At 36.9% G+C, this 26,635-nt stretch overlaps 2 protein-coding genes across 2 annotated transcripts; one reads left to right on the top strand and one right to left on the bottom strand.

Moving 5' to 3' along the window:
• The first annotated feature begins 405 nt into the window (after positions 1 to 405).
• LOC114317659 (protein NRT1/ PTR FAMILY 2.11) lies at positions 406 to 5,441 on the top strand. Its single transcript, XM_028264428.2, has 4 exons — positions 406 to 827; positions 938 to 1,155; positions 1,247 to 1,806; positions 4,226 to 5,441. Exons 1-4 carry the CDS (start codon positions 722 to 724, stop codon positions 5,124 to 5,126), a joined length of 1,785 nt encoding a protein of 594 aa, XP_028120229.2. The 5' UTR covers positions 406 to 721; the 3' UTR covers positions 5,127 to 5,441.
• Positions 5,442 to 10,043: 4,602 nt separating this feature from the next.
• On the bottom strand, positions 10,044 to 17,917 carry LOC114317658 (ATPase 11, plasma membrane-type). The gene is made up of 22 exons (XM_028264427.2): positions 17,694 to 17,917; positions 17,481 to 17,594; positions 17,244 to 17,363; positions 16,928 to 17,026; positions 16,698 to 16,835; positions 16,388 to 16,522; positions 16,102 to 16,281; positions 15,790 to 15,996; positions 15,584 to 15,703; positions 15,174 to 15,293; positions 14,954 to 15,076; positions 14,766 to 14,870; positions 14,512 to 14,656; positions 13,018 to 13,182; positions 12,652 to 12,890; positions 12,412 to 12,444; positions 12,210 to 12,291; positions 11,599 to 11,759; positions 11,156 to 11,341; positions 10,894 to 11,076; positions 10,638 to 10,816; positions 10,044 to 10,362 (listed from the first exon to the last, which is right to left on the bottom strand). Exons 2-22 carry the CDS (start codon positions 17,532 to 17,534, stop codon positions 10,266 to 10,268), a joined length of 2,871 nt encoding a protein of 956 aa, XP_028120228.2. The 5' UTR covers positions 17,535 to 17,594; positions 17,694 to 17,917; the 3' UTR covers positions 10,044 to 10,265.
• Between the last annotated feature and the right edge of the window lie 8,718 nt (positions 17,918 to 26,635).

Genomic DNA, 26,635 nt, shown 5'->3' with positions numbered 1-26,635 from the left:
TAGCTCATATTTTAATCAAATAGCTAAAAAATTATTTTGGGAAGATGGTAAAAAGTGACTTTTTCGCTTTTAACCAAGCTTTTGGCTTTTTTAGACAAATGGTTTGGGAAGTTGGTAAAAAGTGACTTTTGACTTTTTTGATTAATGTTTGTTTATGATATCAAATCATAATAAAATGACCAAACTGCCCCCATTTATTTAAAATATTTACGACTTCACCTATGTAACACATTTTGACCCATGAGGGTAAAATTGTAATTTCACCGTTGGCTAAAAACCAACTTCCCAAATGAAAAAAAAAAAGACAAAAAAGCCAACTTTTAGCTTTTGCTACAAACCAAAAAAAGTGACTTTTAGCCAACTTCTCAAAATAGCCCTAAATTAAGCGTTCCAAACGAAGCCTCAAGTGTGAGTGATAGAGAGAAAAAGTGAGGGAGTGGAGGACTAGTTGTTTGTTCCCAAGTGGAGGAAGAGTGTGAACACATGGGCTGGTTTAGCCATTGGTGTCCTTCATATATTATATATATGAACATGGACTGGACAGTGAGGACATGAAATAGTCCCTTAATTACTGGGGCAAACATCTAGAGTAATGCTGGCGCAAATATCTATCATCTATCCTATCTTCATTTTCCACACTTTCCAACTTATATTATTAACCACTACAAATCAAGAGAGAAAGAGAGAGAAAGAGGGGTAGAGTCTCCTTTACTGAGAAACCATGGAGAAGAATGACAAAGAAACCATGGAAAGCAATGACAAAGCTATTACAACTGATGAGCCTGAGATCAACTACAGAGGAATCAAGGCCATGCCCTTCATTATAGGTATAACAGAGAGCTTGTTTTCCTACACCATACAAATCTTCTTTTTTTTTTCTTTTTTTTTTAAAATGTTTTCTGCTCGGTTTTGAATGATCATTCTGAAACATTTTCAGGAAACGAGACCTTTGAGAAGCTCGGAGCCATTGGCACCTTAGCCAATCTTTTAGTCTATCTCACAACAGTCTTCAACATGAAAGCCATCACAGCTACAACTCTCATCAATGTCTTCAATGGCACCACCAACTTTGGCACCTTACTAGGAGCTTACCTCTCCGACACCTACTATGGTCGCTACAAAACACTGGGATTTGCTTCTATCGCTTCCTTTCTGGTACTAACTAAATGACTCAAACTCATCACTTAAATCCTCTAATAATGGAACCTATCTAATTCATTGGTTTTTACCTATTGTATGCATGAAGGGATTGCTTGTAATAGCGCTAACAGCTGCAATAAAGAAGCTTCATCCTCCCCATTGTGCGTCACATGATGAAAGTGCGTGCATCGGCCCAACAGCACGGCAAATGGCATTTTTACTACTCGGGTTTGCACTAGTGGCGGTAGGAGCTGGTGGCATAAGGCCATGCAACTTGGCCTTTGGAGCCGACCAATTCAATCCAAACACTGAATCCGGGAAAAGGGGAATCAACAGCTTCTTCAATTGGTACTTCTTCACCTTGACTTTTGCTGTCATGGTATCGTTGACAGCAGTCGTCTACGTGCAGTCTAATGTGAGTTGGGCTATAGGATTACTAATTCCCGCAATGCTTATGTTGATATCGTGTGCATTCTTCTTCCTGGGGACAAACATATATGTGAAAGTGAAGCCCGAGGGTAGTCCCCTCACAAGTGTAGTGCAAGTCATTGTTGTTGCAGCTAAGAAGAGGCGATTAGCGTTACCAGAGCAACCATGGCTAACCCTTTTCAACCATATGCCTCCTAAGTCTATCAATTCCAAGCTTCCTTACACACAACAATTCAGGTAACCAACTCTATGGGCTTCAACCTTAATCATACTTGTGAATATGAATTGCTACTAATTTATTCCTATTAGATTGTATAACTAATCTAAAATTGGGAAAAGGATTCACTTAGTTGACAACGTGGGGTTGAGTTACGTTCAATTCAGAGTTTGCAACATTGTTCCTAGATATGTTTGTGAGTGAGATAATTATCTTCTCAACAGAGATGCAACAGATGAGTCAGCCCATTTTTGTTTCATTCTCTAGTCTCTAAACTTGTGAAGTCTCATTTCTATAGCCAGAGGTGGCTCGACTATTAGGTCACTAAGACTATCCGCCTAAGGCCCACAAGAAAAATTTTAAAAACTTATTATTATCAAAGGCCTCGACTTTTCAAAAGATTTAATTTGATAATATCTCAGTTTTATATTTAGTCTGAGACCTCCAAGAACCATTAAGCCGCTATTGTTTGTAGTGAACCAATTCGTTAACATACCCACCTAGCTCTCCCCCATTTGATGAATATCATTTTTGTTTTTAAAAAACAGAGCATATGGTTTTAGTAATAAGAACTCATTTAGTTGAAGTAAGAAATTCATAATAGAAGTGTGGTCTGAGGGAGGTAGTCTTCTTCAGTCTCTTCATTAAAAATTGCCAAGCCAACTTATATTACCCTGTTTATGACCCAACTTTGAGGTTTTTCTCCAATGGAAAGAATATTCTTTCTAGATATTTTTATATTTAGGTTGGTATTCATGTAATGTTTAATTTATTCCATCAAAGGAGTTCATTGAATAAATGAAGGCCAACCTTTGAACAAAAGTCCCTTGATTATGAGAAAATTTTCATTTTATCCCTAAACTATTCCTCAAAAATCAATTAGACTCTTGTTCCTTTAATTTTACCAACGTTACATTGAAACTATTCAAATTGAGATCACAATCGGACAAAAATTGTTGACATAGTCCCCCAAACTCTTTTTAAGATAAAAAATAAAGTGATTCCCACATATGTACAACAGCTTCACATGCGAAAGACAACCGTAATTCCGATTTGGAACCTTAATGAATAACCCTAATATAATCCACAATTTTGATTTGGAACCTTAATGAAGAACCCTAATATAATCCACACTTGTGCCTGTCTCCAAGTGTAGGGTTGTTGTACATAGATGTAAAACACTTCATTTTCTCTCCTAAAGAGAGTTCGTTGGTCAAATCTGCATTTTTGGTCTAATTGTAGATGAGAGATCCCAATTAAAATAGTTGTAAAATTAATATAATTAAAAAGACTGTCTAATTGATTTCTGAGAGAAAATATGATTTTTCTTTTTGATTATTTATCAAATGTTTGATAAAATGTTATGGTGAAGAACCCTCATTTGTCTTCACCTTTTCTTGTGTATAAATTTGCAATTTTAGAGTCTTGAGCAGCCATTGCCAAGAATTTGAACTGGGTTTCAAATGTAAGTTGCCATTTTATATCAATTCCATAATGAAATCTCACAAGGATTGGCCTCAAATATTTGTTTGGAAAATGCTTTTTTCAAAACTTCAGCCAAACGCCGGAAAATGAGAAGGAGGAAACATTTTTTCATTTCCTAAGATAAATATTTTATTTTGAAACAAATCAAGCGTTTTTATATTTTGACTTTAAGCTTTGTTATAATCTCTTCAGTTGTTGGGGTGAAGCTACTTCTTAGTTTCACTTTAAGAATAAGTATTTTTTCCTTGGTGAGGGATAATCAAACCCATGACCCTTCTAGTGAGTTATAAGGATTCTAATCACTGTCTAACCCAACGGTTCTTCTCTCTCATCACCTTGGTTATAGCATCATTCAGACACTGCATTAACAACACAAGAAAAACTCCAAATAATATCTTACAAATCCATCCGAAACTATTGGATGAGCATTGACTATAGTGGCGGAGTCAGAATTTTAATTATAACGGAGCCATATTAAGTCAAACTATTGAGTGGAGTTGCATAAGTTTGGAACAAAAGGCTTGTTTTGTTTTATTTGGTAAAACAATCAATTATCAACATTTCAAAACTATTACAGCATCATATACATATTATTACAATAATAAAATTAAAAAATGAAAATAAAATAAACAAAAAAAATATAGATGTTTTCTATCTTCTAGTCAAACAAATCCATCTTCTAGTCAATGGTGTGTGGCATACATTGGAAGAAAAGTAGACGGGGGGAAAATCCTAATAATTCAAACAAAAAATCTATGTGGTCCTTGAAGACTCAACTCCACATACTAAAAAAACAAAAAAAGACCCAACTCTGACAGCAAATGAACCACACATGAATTGGACCACATACAACGTGTTGCCTAGTCCAAATGGTCCCTAACATGTACTATGACATCTCTCCAAATTGAAAACTCTGCTCATAAGACTAATCAAATTGACAATGCTATTGATCAGATTCCTAGACAAGGCAGCGATAAGGACACCAGATGACCAAATCAACCCCAACGGATCGTCAGCCAACCTGTGGAGACTCTGCACTATGCAACAAGTTGAAGAAGTGAAGTGTGTGCTGAGAGTGATCCCTATTTGGGCTTCAGCGATATTGTACTTTGTTGCCTTAGTCCAACAGCAAACCTTTGTGGTCTTCCAAGCTCTTCAATCCAACAGACACTTTGGAAAGACCAAGTTCCAAATCCCCGCCGCATCGTACCCTGTCTTCAGCATGCTGACGCTGAGTCTCTGGATACCCATCTACGACCGAATCTTGGTCCCGACACTCCGACGGTTCACAGGAAAAGAAGGTGGCATCACAATCCTCCAAAGAATGGGCATTGGCATTGGCCTTTCGGCACTCACATCACTAGTTGCCGCCTTCATTGAAAATTGGAGGAGGACTACGGCTCTCACTATGCCGACACTAGGTATTGAACAAAGGAGAGGCGCTATTTCTTCTATTAATGCTCTATGGTTGGTTCCTCAGCTTTCGCTAGCCGGACTTGCCGAGGCATTTATGTCTATTGGCCAAGTTGAATTCTACTACAAGCAATTCCCAGAGAACATGAGAAGCATTGCCGGGTCCTCCTTCTTTTGTGGGATGGCGGTATCAAACTATCTGAGCGGTTTCTTGGTCTCGGTGGTTCACAAGACGACACAAAGGTCTGGAACCGGAGGGTGGTTAACGGAAGATCTTAACAAAGGGAGGTTGGACTACTTCTATTACCTGGTTGCTACTCTTGGGGCCATAAATTTGGGGTACTTCCTAGTATGCTCTATGTGGTATAGGTATAAAGGGACTACAGACAGTACTGTCATGGTGGAAATGGAAAAAAAACAACTTGGTAAACCTATAGTTTGATATTTGAAGTTCACATCAGATCCGATTCTATGAAATGGTCATACCTAATCATCCCTATACAATTCTAGCTGAGGAAACAGTATTTCGTCTTGGATAATGTAGCAACAAATAACTAGAATGTCTCTCATGTTCTATTTCCAAATCATTTGTAAGTTGGTTTAATACAACTCGCATTTAATATCACTCCTTAAAGAGCAGATTTAGCTAGAAATCTGTCCTTAGTCCTACACAGAACAATCTAAACACACAGAGCACAAGATACAGAACAACCAGACAATGTTCAATAATATATATATTTTTCTTTAATTTCCCTAATCATCTCCAAACTGTTTCTCAATAACATGTCTCAATATTTCCTTGATTGTTGTTCTTGATTTCATTTCCCAAAACGTAATCCATTCACACTTCCTAGACTAGCAATGACTCAATAGGCCATAACAATGCAATGCCCATGTCAATCCTGGACATGCAATGCAAATAGCCATAAAGGATTTTTTATTTTATTTTATCAAGACTTAATACCCCAATATAAACTTGCAACCTGCCTTAGATTCGTAGTTCAAGCACTCCAATTACCAATCATGCAAAATACTGGCTCCAGGGGATTCTCCTAATCTAATTACCAATTATGAAACACCGATGTATCTGTATCAAATATCCATATTTTTCGGATATTCATGGATATACGTATTTGTTACTTCTTAAACATATCCATAATTTGACATTAAATGTCTTTAATTTTGAAAAGTATCAAATTCAGATACTTACTTTTAAGTGTGTAAGGGAAAGTAAAGACTTGATATTGGTATTGAAATAAAAATTTTATAGGACCAACTGAAAAGTAAACTAACTATTTAAAAAAAAAAAAAATTACAAACATCCTACCCATACCCGTATCATACTTAAAGTTTTGTTATATCGCCATATCCTTATTGTATTGTATTTGTATCCCACATCCTATATCTGTGCTTCATAGAGATGACCAGTTGTCCTGTACCCACCATTTTCTTTTTGTTCCTTTTTTTATTTTTATTTATTTTTTATCTCTTTTATTTCTTCTCTTTATTTTTGGAGTGTCCCAATAGAAAAATTTGTTAGGATTAGTCCATCCATGTAATAAAGGTGGACCTTATTAGATTGGTTTGCACATATATTTGGGTTGAGATAGTAGAGTCCGGAATCTACTAAGAAACCTAACATGTGTAAGATTTGGTTTACCTAATTGTATGAAACTAAAATTCTCACTGGTAGAACATTATAAATAGTCACGTGGGCTATAGGGCTTTTCAAAGAGAGATTGAGGTGAGGGAAAAAATGGAGATGTAAGGGGTGAGAGAAAAAAATACCGTGGGCACCGAGTGAGCCAGGACTCAACTACCCTTGAGTATGGGGTTTGAGTAGTGGTGTGGGTTTTGAGTGTTTTGGTTGTCTCACATGTATTCTTTATTTTATTCCTATAGTGGAAGTTCTCTCTCCCATGGACGTAGGCAATTTGGGCCGAATCACGTAAATCTGTGTGATTATTTTTCTTTTTGGTGTATGTATGGGTATGCTTCTGTTCGAGTTGGTGGATGTGGTATAAATCCCGACAAGTGGTATCAGAACTAAATGTTGCCGATCTTAGGTGTGGTTGGATGCGGTTACTACACACGGAGGACTTGCACAGAAGAGAAAGAAATCCTAGTGGTACAAAAAAAAAAAAAATTTGTTCAAATTCAGTGAAGGCTTCAACAAGAAGAAACATGGTAGAAAATTTCACGACAAAAAAAAGTTTTTAGGGATTGCGAATTCATCGGCACGGCCAGAATTCTCAGATTTTGAAAAGGTTCAAAGGGATTGGACAAATTCAATTGCATATGATCTAGGAGTAATTTGGTTCAATCAACAAGGAAGTCCAGTCATTGTGGAGTCAATCAAACAATTTTTTATTTTTTGTTCTTTTGTTTTTTTGTGTTTTTTCCCCCCTTCTTGTTGGACATTATGATTGACAACTTGTACAAGCTTGTATGTTGTGACAAGAGAGAAGCTATTGTCAAGCATCAGGCAAGAGTATGAGTCATGAGTGAACAGTGGCAAGCAACAATTGCAAGGATATTTAGTGGCCACCAAGAGGAAGACAACGGCTTGTGGATGTTCACAGAAGAAAGCTTCAGCATAGAATTTGAGACGGTTTTGCAACAAGATGGTGTACACCAAGGAAGGACACGGGTCTCTTTTCTATGAAGGTTTTGGTTCATGGCAGTGGAGACACCTTAGGGAGGTGCGGAGGGTCTCATCTTAACCACGAGGACAAAAGAAGCCACGAAGAACATGTTTGAGCATTATTCAGTGAGGTGCAAATAACGTGGCATTTGGTTCAAGGGGGTGCAACATCTTCAAGGTGAAGGTGGAGTGTATCACCTAAACTAAGACATCCAAATTGGAGGATGCAGATAACATTACTCTACATAGGTCGAGGGGGGTGATTGTTAGGATTAGTCCACCCATGTGATAAAGGTGGGTCTCACATAGTTATTAGGTTGATTTGTATATATATTTGGGTTGAGATAGTAGAGTTTAGAATCTACTAGGAAACCTAATATGTGTAAGATTTGGTTTACCTAATTGTATGGAATTAGGATTCTCATGGGCAGACTATTATAAATAGTCATGTGGACTATAGGGTTTCTGTGAGCGATATTGAGAGATTGAGGTGAAGGAAAAAATAGAGATACAATGCGTGAGAAAAAAAATACTGTCGGCACCGAATGAGCATAGGTTTTGGGAAGTGGTATAGGTTTTGAATGTTTTGGCCATCTCACATATATTCTCTACTTTATTCATAATGAAAACTCTCTCTTCGTTGGATTTAGGCAATTTGGGCTAGATTACGTAAATCTGTATGTAATTGTTTTGTCTTTTTGGTGTGTGTGAGTGTGCTTCTGTTTGCATTGGCGGGATTTGGTATTAAATCCCAACAAAATGCAATTAGGGACACTAACCCCCCAGGGCAGAGGAGTCAAACCTTTTCATGAGGTCAGGTCTCAACTCAACCAGTAGTTCTATTCACATGGGAACCAATCATGGATCTAGAGAGGGAGTAGGGGAGCGGTTTGTCACGTACCGACTCATTAGGGATACGAGTTCTACACCAAGCACCTTGCAAGCTCATTAGTTTGTGAGCAACAAGGCAGGCAGGGTAGGTCCCTATTACATCTCCTAGGTTGGTCCTTGGGCATAATTCATAGGGTATGCAGTACCACTCGTGGAGCGGGCTTATCGGGAGAATGACAAGCGCCCAATTTGTGACAAGTGGTATGAGAGCCGGCCTAGGGACATTGTGATGGGGACAGTACGTGGGACTTACACCAAGCACCTTCATTGTGGGGTCTGCACCAAGGGTGGTATCCACGCTGGGGCGAGTTTCCCGTGGGTAGGGGAATAGACAAGCATTGAGGAAAACAGGGTAATGTCCCCCTGACAAGGACATCAATGACTAGTGGTGGTAGCATGTCATGTACCAACTCATTAGGGATGCAAGTTCTACACCAAGCACCTTGTAAGCGCATTAGTTTGTGAGCAACAAGGCAGACAGGTTAGATCCCTATCGCATCTCCTGAATTGGTCTTTGGGCATAATTCATGAGATATGCAATACCACTTATGGAGCCGACTTTTCGAAAGGATGACAAGCACCCAGTTCGTGACAAGTTGCACCCCAAAAATTTTACAAACCCCCTACATTATACTACCAAGTAATAAAATAATTTTGAAATTAGAGTCTTTCGCAACCCTAAATTAATTATTTTACAAAACTGTAAATTAATTTTTTGGTCGACTTTTATCAAATATTAATCACTTATGTTTACTATTTGTGTTATTTGTTATATTTATAGTTCAGACTTTCTTCTATTTTTGTATTTGTCCTTGTTTGTTACCATGTTTGATTTCTGACCATATGTCATTTATGATTTTTCTATGTATGTTTGACATCCATTCGTATTTGTTCATCATCAAGAATGGAAACATTTTGACATTCATGAAAAAGACTTCATTAAATCTGATAGTGCTTATTGAAACAAATTATCCTCTTATTCATAATTGATTTGTCTAGTATTAATTTTACTTGTTTCAACTAAGCGTATGAGCGTACATTTTTAACTATGAAACTTGTCGAGTCTAAATTGTATAATAGGATGGAATACTATTTTATATTAGGTAGAGACATATAGTTACTTTTTTTATGTAAGTTACTGCAAACAAGAATGTGTTCAACTGTATAATCATAATTTTGTAGTCAACTATAATAACAAAGAAAGTCTAGTTAATAATATAATTGTTCACTTTTTGTTCTCAATTAAGATTTACATGTATTTTAATTTCTATGGTAAAATTATTATTATTATTATTTTAGCAGTTAAAATCATGGATGTCCATGATGGAACCAGTTGAGAACCCAACCTTCAGAATTGCTTCCCTACTTCAGTGGAACAACAACCAGATTTTCAGCAGAAAAGCAAAGCTGAAGGGCCAAAAAAAAAAAGAAAAAAAAAGGAACCACCAAGGAATCAAAAGCACAAACAACATTCCTAACAAGCAAGATCACTAAGCAAATCTTCTCAAGTACACTTTCAAGGACATATTTATTACCTCAACTAGGTAAAATCAGAAGTGTAATAGAACAGAAGACTAAAAGACCAAAACGTAACTGATATAAAAACTTGGGAACCAGCCCGTTTAGCCAAAAAGTTACTAAAAAAGTCAAAAAACCAACAACCCATACCAAAAAGTCAAATATTCTCTTTTCTCTCTACTTTTTGCACATCTTTTCGTAAAAAGCCAAACAGTCTTCCCAAACATACTAGTTTTTTTTAGCTCATATTTTAGCCAAATAGCCAAAAAGTTACTAAATTAGCCTGTTCCCAAACGATACCTGGCATAATTAATTGCATCCCTCCCAATTTTAAAATTCAAAAGTTATATGTAACATTACATGAAAAGACTTAAAAATGAACAAGAAACAACAATGGCAGGTCAAGCGCTGAAACGGTAAAAAGCACAAATGGATCAATCAAAAGTGTTTCAAGGGTAAGTCACAACTACATATGCTCATTATTTGTCTTTACTCTCACCATCGGTAAATTGCATCGGGTTTATCTCCTCAGACTGTGTATGCTTGTTGAATTGTGTCTATGTCAAGACCCTTCAATTTCACCACAGATTCTACATGACCTTTCAGTGTGTGTAGTTCTCTCAACCTGCAACAGGACATGCAAACAGACAATATCAGAAAAACACAACCGTGGCTTATAAAAACCTTAACTGGCATAGTCAAGCACTACGAATCCAAAAGATATATACTTGTATTGGAAGGGGGGGGTCCCAACCAAGGAAGAAAATCAATTCCTCTAAAAAACCCTAATCATGATTTTAATTTTTTTACTCTACAATTGCCAAGTATGGTTTTGAGTAATGATCTAGTAATGTCATCACAAGGGAATAGCAAACCCAATTTTATTCCTCTTATGCAGACCTGGCAATTTCAGCTCTCCTTTTTGCTTCCTCAGCCATTTGATTAAGCTCCGTGAAATTGGTTCGGTCATTAAACATTTTGTTGTCGGGTACTTGCAATCCATGAAGGGTTCTTTGAGCATGTGCCCATTTAAGCTCACGCTGTTCCTTTCCAAAATCCTTTTGTCTTGTGAAGGCAATCTGCAAAACAAAGAATTCCTTAGAAGAAGACAAGAAACCCCATCTGATATATGACTGCAAATCAGGGCCGTTCATACCCTTTGCTCAAGAACAAGATCCCAGGCCCTCCCACTAAGAGCATAGCGAATTAAGAACTTTATGAAATCAAGTGGGATGTAGAAAATGATATTATAAAGCCAAATCACGCCGGCCCAACCCCATCCAATTCCTTCAATTGCAGCAAAGCTCCAGCTTGCATAAACTGCAATTACAGTAGCAATCTGCACACACCAAAAATAAATATTTAGTTTTCTGAACTTGCTGAAAAGAAACTCACTCTAAATAAATTGCATGACTCACTAATTGAGCAATCACGAAAGCCACTAGAAGCAACATGCCGGGACGCTCGACAAAGGACCAACTTCGAGATCGTGTAACAAATATGAGAGCCTGACTGATAATGCTCACTTGAAGGTATACAGCAGAAGCCAGCTTCCTATAGTCATCGTGAGCTGTTTTCTCAAGAGTTGACACCCCAAATACCCGCTGAGAATGAAAGTAAATCAAACTAATAAGGCATCCATCATAAAATGAACTACCAAAGCAACTAAATGCATGTTCCAGAAGAAATAACACAAAAAATTCAGCTCAGCTGCATTATTCATTTTTTCCTATCAATCAAAATTGTATGCATTTTCTTATAAATGTAAAAAGAAATCTCGTATGATTTCAATAAAACGACATCGATAACTGAACAGAAGCTTTAAAATAAACAATAAGTTTTAGAAGGTTCAATGATTTACAGGGAAGAAGTCTGTTTTATAGGCTGCCCAAAAGAATATGACTGTCATCATTGCCAAGTAGCTACCAAGAACAATGCCTGTTGCAAAAATCTCAGATAGCTTCCAGCTGTCCGGCAGAGGAGACGGTTTCACCCTATCCTTTGATATTGTCATAATGGTACCTGATGTATCACAGGAAGTAGTGAGATACCACGAAAGTATCTGGAAAGTTGTCTTCTATAACCCGATAAAACAGCCAGCAAAGATAAAAGTTTTATGACCTGATCATTTGTTGGACTCAATCACTGAAAGGATCATGAGTTGGGATAACACTCAGTAGAGTTGGGTTTAGTCAACACCAAAATGATCTCACCATGCGTGTTTGATGAGTGGTTGAGTTTTTAACTATGACACTAAAATCAAGGTACACAAGCATATTCAGAGAAATACAAAAAATGGCAGGCCATTTAGAATCTTCCAATTCAAAATCATTGTTGGCCAATAGCTTTCATTACCATACAATGCTCAGCAACCACGGAATTATTTTTTAAACAGAGTAAGAAACTAGACACGTCCCTAGATACTCAAGAAAGATGGAGTGGGGAAGATAGAGAGGGAGAAAGAGAGCAAACCATCGTTGAGGATAGCAATGATAAGAACCATAAAAGGTGGAAAGTCAAACTCCCATATGAGGGCCAGCAACATAAAACCAAGCTGTCACAGTCGCACAGAACAATTCAAAAAATGAATGTAGAACGCAATCAAAATAATTCGACTTAAGTTATACATGAAAAAAAAAAAAAAAAAAAAAAAAAAGCCACTAAAAGAACTTACCACAATACGAATTGTAATAGAAACAGCATAAATCTGCAAAAACGAAAGAAAATAATAAATGAACAAAGACTGGTAAAAGGTGGAATGCCAACAATGATATTTTTTGTAACTCCATAAGTAACATCAATGTAGCCCTTCCCCAAAATGGAAAGAATTGTTCAACAAAAACAGAACTTTGATACTCAAGTAAAAAAAAAAAAAGTCAAAAGAACAAAGACCATCATGAATGCCAATACAAACCGTGTAATTTTTCATCCTCTGGAAAATTGCTCGACTAGTCAAAACAGCACTAATGATAACACTAAGTCCAGGTTCAGTAAGGACAATGTCAGAAGCACTACGAGCCGCATCAGTTGCATCAGCAACAGCAATGCCAATGTCAGCCTTCTTAAGAGCAGGAGCATCATTGACTCCATCACCAGTCATTCCACAGATGTGTTTCCTTGCTTGTAAGCGCTTTACAATCTCATATTTGTGCTCTGAGTTAATAAAACCACAATAAGTTCATCAATGAAAGAAAAATTAGTAGATACTTGTCTATCTTGTCATGCACACATCAAGTCTAAAGGAAGACTATATAATGAAACATAATTATATCTAGCATACCAGGAAAGACGCCTGCAAAACCATCAGCTTTTTCAATGAGCTCATCAATTGGTAAAGCAGCAATTGACTCATCCTTGTTCTGTCCCAGCAAAGCAGAAGAAGGATACATGTTGGTTCCCATTCCCAAGCGGCGTCCAGTTTCCTTTCCTATTGCCAGTTGATCCCCTGATAGGAAGTTTGAAGATTAAGCAGTCAATAAATTAGTCCAAGTACCAAAGCTTAATGCACTAAATCAGTCACAGTAAGTATAGAATACATATACAAGAACAATTTCCAAGCACGTGATCTAAAACATTACAAAAGTTATCCACCAAATTCAGGTTCCCCATGATTCATTGCATTAAGGGAGGTAAATATGGTATTATAGCTGGGACTCATTGCCTCTCCCAAAACCTTTAGTCGCAACCCCTCTAAAGAAGTTCACCCTTCTTGATATACATAGAAAAGAAGGGACGTAAAAGTTGGCGTTGTCTTTTCCAAGATCATAGCAGGGGCACCAAATTCCAAATTCTACCCCCAACCCAACCAATAAATTTCTCTCTCTGGAAAATGCATAAATGAGCGTAGATGTAAACATAAAAATAAACAAAATCAAAAAATAAAATAAATAACTAAGAAACACGCATCCAAATCTTAGCAATGCACTTCTAAGTTCTCCATAGCATTGACAATTCTAGTCTTGCCTCGGGCATACGCCTGATCGTTCTCTCAACACACTAGAATTACAAAGAAAACACATGTGACCATCTAGACAGCACCTTCCCTTCAGCAATATCATATAAACCCTAAAAGCCAAGAACCCTGTACTACCAAAATATTAATTCATATCAAGATATTACACAACTTCAAGAACTTCCTGAAAAAGAGTTAAAAGATATAAAATACAATATAATATAAAAACTTGCATCTAAAAGAGGATCTCAATTGATTGAATATAATATTTCCAACCCACGTCAATGATTACCCGGATCAACACAAGAAAAATTGAGAAGGATCAGGCACCGGCATTATCTCCTTCATAATCAAGGCATTCAAGTTTCAATTTATCATTTTAGCAAACTATAGACTGTAGTAGAAGAACCACTACAAAGTTTGTAGTCATATCCATAATGAATGCCAAGAAGGCCTAGATGTGAAGTGGCAAAAAGTAAGCAAATTCCTATTGAATTTGAAGTATGCAAAAATCAGTATGTATATCCCAGTTTACTTGAACAAAGAGCAAGCTTATCCTGTGAGGCACAGCGCTCTAAAATAGCCAAAGAGATTATGCATCCTATATGAATCTAGGCATGATGAACAGGAAAAATTAACCACTTCACCTGAAAGCCACTCGCAACAAAAAGATATTATGCTCACGTTATGCTAAAGGAGCATGATCACATACAGAAAGCATTTTATATCAATTTTAAACATCCGCCAGTCAATTGATACAATAGCCAGTAAATCACTGCATCAAAAACCAAAACACTAGTAAAATTGTAAAACAGAAAGTACCTGTAATCATTTTAACATTAACTCCAAGATTTAAAGCCCTTCTTATTGTCTCTGCACTGTCATGCCTGGGTGGGTCAAAGAGAGGCATGAGACCAATAAATTGCCAAGGGCCTCCAGCACTCTCTTTCCTTCCCTCTGGAACTTCCTGCACAAAAAAGAACGTAACCAATCAAAACTTCCAAAGCCAAAAAATAAAAGCAACTTCAGTTATACACAAATCATAAGGGATCATAAATGATGGAAACAGGAATCACCTGGTATGCTACAGCAAGTGAACGCAAACCTCTCTCTGCAAACTTATCAATCACAGAATGAACCCTGCGTTCTATGTCCGACTTATTGTGTGCGAGATTTAAAATCTACAATCCATGTTGCAGACAATAATTAGCATAAACAACAGAGAAAGGTAAAGCCAAATGCAAAAATTGATTAAACATGATACCTGCTCTGGTGCACCTTTGCTGACTCTATGCATTTTACCTTCGCTGTCAAGATAGGTCAATGCTGTTCGCTTGTCAGTAGGATTGAAGGGTAGAAAATGTATCTCTTGAATGCCAGCACGTGCCTGTCATTAGGGATAATAATTGAATGAAGAAGCAACTAACATGAATCAGCACAAACACTAGATATGCAAAAGGAAGTCAAGATGATAAATAAATTACCTCCTTTGGATCAGCCAACATCCCAACTATAGCGGCATCAATTGCATCCTGGTTTTCTAATCGCGATGCTCGAGCTGCCATCAAAACTACAGTATCCGCGTCCACTCCTTTGGCAAAAACCTGAGTAGATAAATGCAGGTACAGAGTTAGAACTTAGAACAAAAGCCATAATCTCTTAGGTAATGTTTGGTTCACTGGAATGGAGTAGAATTGAATGATCATTCCAACAAAAGTCCATTCCCACATTTGTTTTGACTAAAAAAATAATGAAAAATGCATTGCAAATGGCATGAATCATCATTTACCACTGTAATGGAATGATCATTCCATAGGAAAGTCTAAGAAATGACCATTGTATCTCATTCCAGTGAACCAAATAGATCATTACAGAAAAGATGTGCCTCACTGACCTCAACAAGATTCTTGTCAACAGTAAGCTTGTTCAATGTCAGAGTTCCAGTCTTGTCACTACAAAGCACATCCATGCCCGCCATCTCTTCAATTGCTGTCATTCTCTTTGTAATAGCTCCCTGTAGTCATTACTCATAAAAATTATGTCATATATATAGAAGTACTCAATCTCAGAAACCAAAAGAACCTAAGGAACCTAACCAACCTGTTGAGCTAAGCGATGAGAACCGATGGCCATTGTTACTGATAGAACTGTGGGCATGGCAATTGGAATACCTCCAATGAGTAGCACAAGTAGATTGTCAATCCCAGGGCGATACTTCCGTGATTGAATGGGGTACATCACAATAATTTCTACTATCATCCCCAAGGCAATAGAACAAATACAAAAATTTCCAATTGCGGTCAAGACCTAATAATAAAATCAAGACAATAATAAAATGTTATTCAATTTGGTATTGAACTAGAAAAATATAGCAAGTCAGGAACAAAATGGATTACTATTCTACTTTCTTACCTTTTGAAAATGGCCCACTTGGTTAGTACTATCAACAAGGTGAGCAGCCTTGCCAAAGAAGGTGTGAACCCCAGTGGCAATGACCACAGCTTCAATTTCTCCTTGTTTGCAGGTCGAACCAGAGTAAACACCATCACCAGGGCCTTTTGTTACAGGAAGAGACTCACCCGTCAGAGCAGACTGCATAACCCAAACAAGACGACTTCAGTAACACAACCGAAACTCGAGTTATTCAACCAATCAAACACAAATAGAGCACACAAAGCAATGCCAATTTAATACCCACCTGGTCAATTTTTAAAGGGTCGCCCTCAAGAAGACGAGAATCAGCAGGAACTATATCTCCAAGTTTAATACTAATTACATCACCAGGCACCAAAATAGCAGCTTCTTCCTCACTCCACCTTCCATCTCGAAGAACCTTCATAACAATATTGTTAAAGACAAAACAAGCTCAAAACAAAAGCTTATGTATGCTATCGAAAATAAGAGAGAACCATTCAGTCACTCGCCCATAACTTCATCAAATCATCAAAATTTCAAATCAACAAACAACTACGGTATAAGATCATTAATGAGGAGATGTAATTCAACACCTTGGCTTTGGGAGCAAGGCGAGCCATGAGAGCAGCAGCTGCATTTCCCGCATTGTTTTCTTCAATAAAACTAATTGTCGAATTAATGACAAGCAAAGTGATAATACCCACAAAGTCTTGCCAATCAGGAGGCTTTCCCTGAACAAAACAAAACCTCCACACTTCAGTAAACATCAATACATATGGTTTTGATGAATATTGTTATACAAATCAAAATGGTGTGTTCTTACTCCACCGTTGGCAAGGGCAATCGCCATGATAGCAGCAGCTTCCATAACCCATGACAGAGGGTTCCACATAAATCCCAAAAACTTCAAGAATTTACTCTCCTGAAACAAACCCAACAGATTAATTTTTGTGTAGATAAAAGGGTTAACTTTAGAATTTCAGTTCAAAAGGGCTGAAACATCCCCTCAACTCCCACCCCCACAGGAGAGAGAGAGAGAGAGGGCACACAAACACAAACTTAGCATTGTTAACATGAGAATTACATTTCAAATGCATAAGCAGATTGGAAATAAAGAGGGTATTAGTAAGAAATATCACCTTCTTCTCTTCAAGCTTGTTGTGCCCAAAAAGCTCCAACCTCTGCTGAGCAGCATCAGTGGAGAGACCTTCTCTGCTACATCTCAGATTCTCAAAAACTTCCTCAATGGGTATGTTCTCCTGCATTCACAGACCTCAATTCCATTAAAAACCAAATGAAATAAAAACCCAAACAAAAAAATTCACACACAACCAAGAAGAAAAACCAAATAGTCATAATTCTCTCAGATCCTTTACCAAATCCACAGCTTCCTTCAACACAGCCTCTAGAACTTCAGGCTTCTCTGCCATCTTTCTCTCCCTCTTTTTCTCTCTCTGACTCCTCCTCTCTCTATCTGTAACTTTGTCTCTCTGTAACAACAATTATAGATCAGAACCCATTAAAGAATCTCTGTGAACAGACCACTTAAGAAACAGAAACGTGAAACATTCAGATGAATCAAAGCCTACCTAATAATAAAGACTGATTTCTATGATCAATTTGGTTTATGTAGCCCATGTGTTCTACCCAACCACACTACACTAGATGTGGAACTGCTCGAAGAGGAGTAACAGTTACAGTCAGTCACACAACCTTCTGTATTTCAAGACCCAAAAAATAAAAAATAAAAAACTTTTGTGCATATCCCTTTGTAAAATATTTCAAAAAAGACCAAAACAAATTTAAATTTCAAATAAGTCCCTTGTACTTTCAACAATAAATATAAAAAATAACCGAGTTTCAAATGAAGAACATCTTCAACGTTAATAGGTGTTTTATCTATCTAAATATTATTATAAAGTACATATTTTATTTTACCTATCAATAATTACATGCTCTACTCTAATTATATTCTTTATTTTAGCTATTCATGCAAATATTATTAACTTATCGAATGTCACATAAACAACAAAGATGGAGAGAAATGATTCTAATAATTAAATACATTTTATCTAGTCTTAGAAGGCTAACTATATGTAGTTAGTGAATGTGACTTAAGTTAAAATGCATAATCATATGACTCGTGTACTAAAGTTGAAAAAAGTAAGTTATACTAGGTATTTTAACTAACAAACATTACATGCCTAATGGGTTGAAAATGCTCTAAGAAATCAATTTTTGCTAGCTTAACACTCTTTGTAAATTAATGGTTTAATTTTATTCACTAATTATAAACTCAATATTAAATCTAAATAATAAAAAATTCTACTCAATATTTGATGAATTAATGGGTAGACAAAAATTTAAACATTTAATTTATAAAATGTACAGATGTAGAACAATTTGAGGTTCTGGACGGTTACCTGAACTAAAAAAAAGCCTTTTCTTATAAATAATATATTAAAAAAATAATAATTTCTTTCTCATAATTCCTTAATGACATGGCAAGATTGGTTGAAAAGTTTTAAGAGGACAAAAGAGTGTAGGAGCGTGAGTTATTAATTAATTTATTTTCTACCACGTCATTTGGTGGATTTGTGAAAAAAAATTTGTGTCAATGAAATATTTTTTATAAAAAAATAACAATTAAAATATGTTAAAAAGTTTTTTTTTTAAATTTACTTTTTCATTATTTGATTTTTTTTAATGAAACCAACAAGAAAGCCATTCAACCATTCAATGCACGTGGACAAGCATGCCTATCTGTAAGGGTGGTGATTTATCCTACTAATTTTTAGTTTTTAGACCACTAGTAGCTCTAATGAGCTTAAAAAAAAAAAAAATACTCAAGCCAAAACATCACATCACTTTGGTGGGAGCCACTGTGCCACATCATTAGTGATGCTCTAGAACTCCCAATTTAGTGCTCTAAAACATTATACCTATCTGTAATTTGCTTTTTCAATCTTTGGTCAAAGAAAGGTTTAAAAAAATATTATTTATGTTCATATTTACGGCAATGATTGGTGGCTACAAATTCTGTGATTCAAATGACTCGAAAATGGCAAAACGATGTCATTTTGGGTACAAAACAACTTTGAAAATGTCAAAACGACGTCGTTCTGACATTTTCGAACTATTTGAGTCACAAAATTTGTGACCACCAAACATTTTCCTTATACTTAATTGAAAATATGTTTCAATCTCCAAATATTAGTATAAAAAAAAAGAAAAGAGTTTTAATCACAAAATGTTACCTAAAAAATGAGATTTGATTATGCTCCCGAATATACCAGTTGCTCAAGATCTATTTTGTATTATTATCAATTTTAAGCATGGCTGTTATTTATCATCATAAGAATTATAAATAAATTGAGTTAAGTAGTAATTTGTTAAAATTTGATTTGAAAAACGAGTCGATTTCAAAAAAATCTTCAACCGTGCTGAGCTCAAATAATTTGAAATTTAATAATATATTTAAATTTATCAAATTGAGTTTCAATCGAGTTTAAAAAATTAACAAATTTTAAAATATATTTATACTTAATTTATTTATTTAACAATTACTACCCTAACATTAATTGAACTCGAATAATTTGATTTGTCCTAAAATGATGTTTACACGTGTTAGAAAAATGATTCAATATATATGGTCATAGATGGCAAGTAGGGAAAAATATATATATATATATATTTGGAACAATCTTTGTTGTGAGTGATAAATGAGTTTTGCACCTTGTTATGTGTTTTTTTTTTTTTTTGGGTGTGTCATGTATTTTTATAATAAATATTATATATATTTTTGATAGAAGTTATGATAATTTGTGATATGAAATTATGTGTTTTGTAATAATGTTACGCATTTTATAATAGTATTATACATTTTCTAATCACAAAATGTGTAACACTATTATAAAATGTGTAATATTATTATAAAAATACATAATATTATTACAAAATATGTAATTTTATTTTTAAGCTATCAATTATTATAAGTCTTATTAAAATATATATATATATAATATTTATCATAAAAATATAAAATATTTATATGAAAATACATAACAGACGCATGAAGGGGCGTGGCAGTGTTTCCTTGGATTTATACCCTGGGTTTTGGTATTTGTTTTTGAGCAATGGTAGAAAGCCACGACGTTTTGGCAATTTTGAGTCATTTGAACCACATTTTTTGTGGCCTTCAAACATTTTTCTTTGTTTTTTAACTCCGTATTTATTACTTTTGTCTTAATTATATGTTTGTGGCCGAATTGATTTTGGACTCATCCAAACTTGCACCTAAGGGCACATATGTTTATCTCACTAACGGTGGGATTGAAAATGAGGGAAAATGTTTCTCACCAGCAATGGGATTGAAAGTGAGGAAACATGTACGGTCTATTAACTATCAATAATACTACAAATTTAAACTTAGTTATTTAAAAATTGTTTAGGTAACGTTTTTGTTAGGTCCCTATGTTGTCAAATCCGTAGACAAAACATTGTGTTGATTCAAATGTAATTTTTTGTGTTTTTGTTCTGTCCGCTAGAGCGGATCCTTGTGAGCTCGAGCGTAGATTAGCAGGTCTCAGTATTTTGTCAGGGCAAGAAAAAAATACTGGTGGGTGTGATTTTACGCTCGAGCGGATTCTCCTACGCTCGAGCGCATCTCAGTTTGTTCGCACGCAGTTTTTGGTCAGTCCGCTCGAGCGGGCTGTATTGAGCTCGAGCGGAAATCGCGGATCCAGATTCCTATTTAAAGCTGTTAAGGATGTTTTTTTGAAGGAGTTTTCCTAGATCTGATCTACAAGCACTAGGGTTGTGTTTAAAGTTTTCTTTGGAGATTTTTCATAGTTTTCCTTGATGTTCTTGAGAGAGTTCTGAACTTATGCATTGAGATTCATACATCAAGGAGGTTGCTTCTTAAGTTTCAAGTAAGTTCTCTTCGGTGGATTCCGAAGATTAAAGCGTAGAATCCAAAAGGTGTTTGATTCTACGCAGTCGTTAATTCGACAAGTGAAGTTGTAGTGTGGAATCAACTTCAGGATCAATTCCGTGACGAAGGTGTGGTGAAATAGTTACAGAAGATTCAGAGACAAATTGACTGGGTTGGGTAATTTGTATGGTATCTTTATAATCTTTTCGTTCCTCAGTAGTGGATTGATAGTGGCGGTTCGCCCGTGGTTTTTGATTACAATTGAAGATTCTTCAATTGTGATTTTTTCCACGTAAAAAATCGTTTGTGTCAATTTATTGTTTATTCTCAAAAACAAACAAACTAAAATCACTCTCGTAAGTGTTTGATGATTTTAGGTTGAGTGTTTTGAATTAATTGGGATTTGGAATAAGTTAATCTTGATCTAATCACAAATCACGTAGGATTTTCAATTGGTATCAGAGCAGGTCACTCTTTGTTTTTTCAAAACTATAGGAGTGTGATTTTGTGTGATTAGTATCATGGATTCTATTCGTGAAGGTAACTCGACTCATAGACCCCCATTACTTGACGGTACAAACTATTCTTATTGGAAAGCTCGTATGAGAGCATTTTTAAAATCCATCGATGAGAAAGTTTGGCACTCCGTAATCTTTGGGTGGAGTGAACCTACAATCACCATTGATGGGATTGATATTCCTAAACCCCTTGATAAATGGGACACAACCGATTACCAGAATTCGAGTTGGAATAGCAAAGCTCTCAACTCCCTCTTCTGCTCTGTCACACCTGAAGAATTCCGTCGAATTTGCACGTGTGAAATAGCAAAAGAGGCGTGGGATATTCTTGAAACGATTCACGAAGGTACTACCTCTGTTAAAAGGTCAAAACTTCAACGTCTCACGTCCGCCTTTGAAACCCTTTTTATGCGTGACGATGAGACGTTCGATGAATTTTATGCAAAACTCAGTGATATCGTGAATTCCTGTTTCACTCTCGGTGAAAAAATCCCGGAAGCAAAAGTTGTTGGAAAAATTTTGAGGTCCCTTCCCGAGAGGTTTCAACCAAAGGTGACAGCCATTGAGGAGGCTCAGAATATTGATACCCTCAAGCTCGATCAATTGGTTGGAAATTTGCAGACTTATGAAGCCCACCAAATTTCTAAGAAAAAGCAAAAAGAAAATATGGCTTTCACGAGTGCCCATGAGACTGCAAAACCTCCGGAGACTGAATTTGATTTAGAGTCTGAGATGACGGCTATGCTTACAAAACAGTTTAAAAAATTTTTGAAAAAGAAGCCGAATTTCAGAGCCCCTATTTCAAAAGATAAGAGTAATGACAAACCCAAAACTGTTCCACCAAAATTTGCTCAAACTACTGAAAAAAAGATTGTAAGGGGACCAGGGGTCAAGTGTTATGAATGTCAAGGGTTTGGCCATATGTCTCTTGAATGCCCTTCGAAAAAGAATCGGAAGAAAGTCTACACCGTAACTTGGGATGATGAAAGCGGGTCGGAGCAAGAACCCGAAGAACCTGAATCCGATGAAGATGGGGATAGTGCATTCATGGCATTTTGGGCCACGGTTTCTCAACCTCTTCCAAAGCCTTTGGAATCAGCTCGTGGCCAGAACCTGCATCATGCTCCCACCTTTGATGGGGCTAACTATCTGTATTGGAAAATCAGAATGAGGGCGTTTCTCAGAGCTTTTGAACCAGAAGGTTGGCAAGCCATTGAAGAAGATACAGAAAGTGCAGATAATCCGGGCAATCTGAGAGCCCTGATCATTATTCGTGGAGCAATCTCTAATGAAGAACAACAACGGGTTGTTCACTGCACAAAGGCTAAAGATGCATGGGAAATTCTGAGCCAATTCCATGAAAGAAGATATTCACCTCCACCTCCATCCAGCAACTTGTCTGCCTTGGTTGCTAAATTGGATGAGGTCAAGGAGAATGAGGAGCAAAGAGAGGATGATGAAACATCTGAAGACATGGATGAGATCAATGGCGAAGAACTACAACAAGCTTACGAGAAGCTGTACGAGGAATCTCTGAATTTGTCTAAAACCAATGACAAACTCTCTCTCAAGCTCAAAATATGTGAGAGTGAGAATGTCCGGCTCAAAAGAGAACTCTTGACAGCAAAACAGAATGTCATCAAGATCTCGAGTGACAGGCAAGACTTATGTGAAAAACTTCTATCCTGTGAAACTGAAAGGAATGAACTTCTGAAGGTGTATTCCACATATGAAGAAAAGCTTGAAAGTCTTGAGTTGTCACAAGCTGCATTGGAAGAGAAAGTCAGTCAGAAAGATGAAGAACTCCGTATTGCTAGAGCAACAATTGCCATGTGGAACAAAGGTTCCAGATCTCTAGAAGACATACTCGGGTCTCAACAAATGGGTTCTGACAAAAGAGGGCTAGGCTATGGTGCGACGGCTCACAAAGGGCAGGCCTCTACCTCTCAGAACTTGAAGACTCAAGCAAAAGGAAAACTGAAGATAGACTAGGTTGATCCTTCTCTTCGTCTACCTAAAGCTGGTAAGACCAACAAAAAGGAGGTAAAACCGGTTTTTATTTGTCATCACTGTGGTAGGTATGGCCACATTCGTCCTTATTGTTATGAATTGTTTGGTAAGGTGTCTCAAAAGAGTAGAAATTCAAATACTTTTTGGGCTAGGAGACAACCTTACATGTCTAGGCGGAATACCAAGACTAAAAAGATTTGGGTGAGAAAAGATGATTTGACTTGTTTAGTTGTTCACACTGCTCTAAAAGCACGTGATTCACACATGTGGTATCTTGATAGTGGGTGTTCTCGTCATATGTCCGATAACAAATCCTACTTCACCTCCCTTGAAAAATATGAAGGAGGAATTGTTACCTTTGGAGATGGCGGCACTTCGAGAGTCATTGGTAAGGGCTCTATAAGTGTTGCTGGTCTTCCCAAGCTAGATAATGTTCTACTAGTTGATGGTCTTAAAGCAAATCTTTTAAGCATTAGTCAAATGTGTGATTCCCATCATGAAGTATTGTTTTTAAAAAATAAATGTGAAATTTTGGATAAAAAGGGAAATACTGTCTTACATGGGGTTCGCACATCTGATAACTGCTATGGGATTGTTACTACTAATGATCTCACTTGTCACTCTGCCATCATTAGTAACATTGACCTGTGGCATCAAAGATTAGGTCACATGAACTTCAATGACCTAACTAAGATAGCCAACAAAGAGCTTGTGAGGGGAATACCTAAACTAGGTAAGAATTTGAGCCATGTGTGTCGACCACGTCAACTTGGAAAGCAAACCCGTGCCCCTCATCAAAAGGTGAATAGCTTTACAACCAAACGTCCTCTCGAATTGGTTCACATGGATTTAATGGGTCCTACTCGCACTGAAAGCATCGGAGGTAAAAGATACATTTTTTTAACTGTTGATGATTTTACTCGATTTTCATGGGTAAATTTTTTAAAGGAAAAATCTGATACGTTTGATGCTTTCCAGGCCTTAGTCTTTAAAATCCAGAATGAACAAGGTATTTCCATTGATCGTATCATAAGAATCCGAACCGATCATGGTCGTGAGTTTGAAAATAGTTCGTTTTCGGATTTTTGTGATATACATGGAATTAAGCATGAATTTTCTGCACCCATTACTCCACAACAAAATGGAGTTGTTGAGAGGAAGAACAGGGTTGTTCAAGAAATGGCTAGGGTCATGCTCCTTAGTAAGAAACTTCCTCCAAAATTTTGGGCCGAAGCCATAAATACTGCTGTTTATGTCATAAATCGCGTGTATTTAAGGACCGGCACTCTACAATCTCCATATGAACTGTGGAAGGGCTTGAAACCTAATGTAAAATACTTCAAAACTTTTGGGAGTAAGTGTTACATCTTCAAAGATAGAGAGCCTCTGGGCAAATTTGACTCCCGAAGTGATGAAGGTATTTTTCTAGGGTATTCAACCATTAGTAGGGCTTTTAGAGTCTATAACCTGCGAACTTCATCTTTAATGGAATCTATCAATGTGGTTATAGATGACACAGGTGCACCTACTCCAGCAACAAATGAGGATGATAATGATGAGTCTCCAATCTTGGATACGGAATCACAAAATCAAGGAGAAGGTGCGGACCCATCACAAGAAATGGTTACAGAACCATCTTCACAGGTAAGGTCAAGTCCAAAAAGTGCTCCAAGGGACATCACTCCTGTTGCCCCTGTCACCACAAGTCCTGAGCTTAAACCATCAGCTAGGGTGAAACTGAATCATCCAGCTCAACAGGTGATTGGAAGTGTCTCGGATCGAATGAAAACCCGAAGACAGATTCGGGATGAGGTATCACATATGTGTTATGTTTCTTTAATTGAACCTAAGAATTTTAAAGAGGCCTTGCTAGATGATAGTTGGGTCAATGCTATGCATGAAGAATTAGGTCAATTTGAACGGAACAAAGTTTGGACTCTAGTCCCCAGACCTAGAGACATGAATGTGATAGGCACCAAGTGGATCTTTAAAAATAAATCTGATGAGAATGGTACAATTGTTAGGAACAAAGCTAGGTTGGTCGCTCAAGGCTACACACAAGTAGAGGGTGTTGACTATGATGAGACATTTGCCCCAGTTGCACGTCTCGAATCCATTCGTATTTTACTTGGTGTTGCATGTTTTCTTGGCTTTAAACTGTTTCAAATGGATGTGAAAAGTGCTTTTCTGAATGGGTACTTAAAAGAAGAGGCATATGTTGAGCAACCAAAAGGGTTTGAGGATCCTAAATGCCCTAATCATGTCTACAAGTTAGACAAGGCTTTGTATGGGTTGAAACAAGCCCCTCGGGCTTGGTATGATAGGCTAACTACCTTTCTTCTTGATAATGATTTTCATAGAGGTAGTGTGGATAAGACCTTATTTGTGAAACATACGAAGTCACATATTCTTGTTGCCCAGATATATGTTGATGATATTGTGTTTGGATCTACTGCTGAGCATCTTGTGAAATATTTTTCTGATTGCATGACACAGGAGTTTGAGATGAGCATGACGAGAGAATTGTCTTATTTTTTGGGTCTCCAAATTAAACAGTCTCCTTCGGGCATATTTGTTTCTCAGTCTAAGTATGCTAAAAATCTTGTGTCCAAGTTTGGTCTTGAGTCTTCCAAGCATGCACGCACTCCAATGAGCACCAGTCTTCACCTCTCCAAAGATTCCTCTGGTATTGATGTTGATCCTACCCTTTATAGGAGTATGATAGGGAGTCTTTTGTATCTCACAGCCAGTCGTCCTGATATTTCTTTCAGTGTCGGTGTTTGTGCTCGTTACCAAGCCAGTCCTAAAGAGTCTCACCTTCTTGCGGTAAAACGCATCATCAAGTATGTTAATGGGACCTTGGGGTATGGGGTTTGGTTTTCCACTGATACTACAGCCGAAATTACTGGTTTTTCTGATGCCGACTGGGCAGGGTGTGCTGATGATAGGAAAAGTACCTCCGGGGGGTGTTTTTACCTTGGGAATAATTTGGTTTCTTGGCATAGTAAAAAGCAGAATGCCATCTCTCTTTCCACTGCTGAGGCTGAGTACATTGCTGCAGGGAGTTGTT

The sequence above is a fragment of the Camellia sinensis genome, chromosome 15 (genome assembly GCF_055761805.1).
Source record: "Camellia sinensis isolate YWXY chromosome 15, ASM5576180v1, whole genome shotgun sequence".
In the NCBI taxonomy this organism is placed as follows: Eukaryota; Viridiplantae; Streptophyta; class Magnoliopsida; order Ericales; family Theaceae; genus Camellia; species Camellia sinensis.
Note: the sequence above shows the minus strand (reverse complement) of the source record. Positions and strands in the feature narration are given on the sequence as shown.

Coding starts and splice junctions, on each gene's coding strand:
- LOC114317658 (XM_028264427.2), bottom strand. CDS start 17,534: ATGGCAGAGAAGCCTGAAGTTCTAGAGGCTGTGTTGAAGGAAGCTGTG. Junction 15,997..16,101: donor AAGTGGGCCATTTTCAAAAG/GTAAGAAAGTAG, acceptor TTTTATTATTAG/GTCTTGACCGCAATTGGAAA. Junction 12,292..12,411: donor CTATTACAATTCGTATTGTG/GTAAGTTCTTTT, acceptor CGACTGTGACAG/CTTGGTTTTATGTTGCTGGC.
- LOC114317659 (XM_028264428.2), top strand. CDS start 722: ATGGAGAAGAATGACAAAGAAACCATGGAAAGCAATGACAAAGCTATT. Junction 828..937: donor GGCCATGCCCTTCATTATAG/GTATAACAGAGA, acceptor AAACATTTTCAG/GAAACGAGACCTTTGAGAAG. Junction 1,156..1,246: donor CTTCTATCGCTTCCTTTCTG/GTACTAACTAAA, acceptor GTATGCATGAAG/GGATTGCTTGTAATAGCGCT.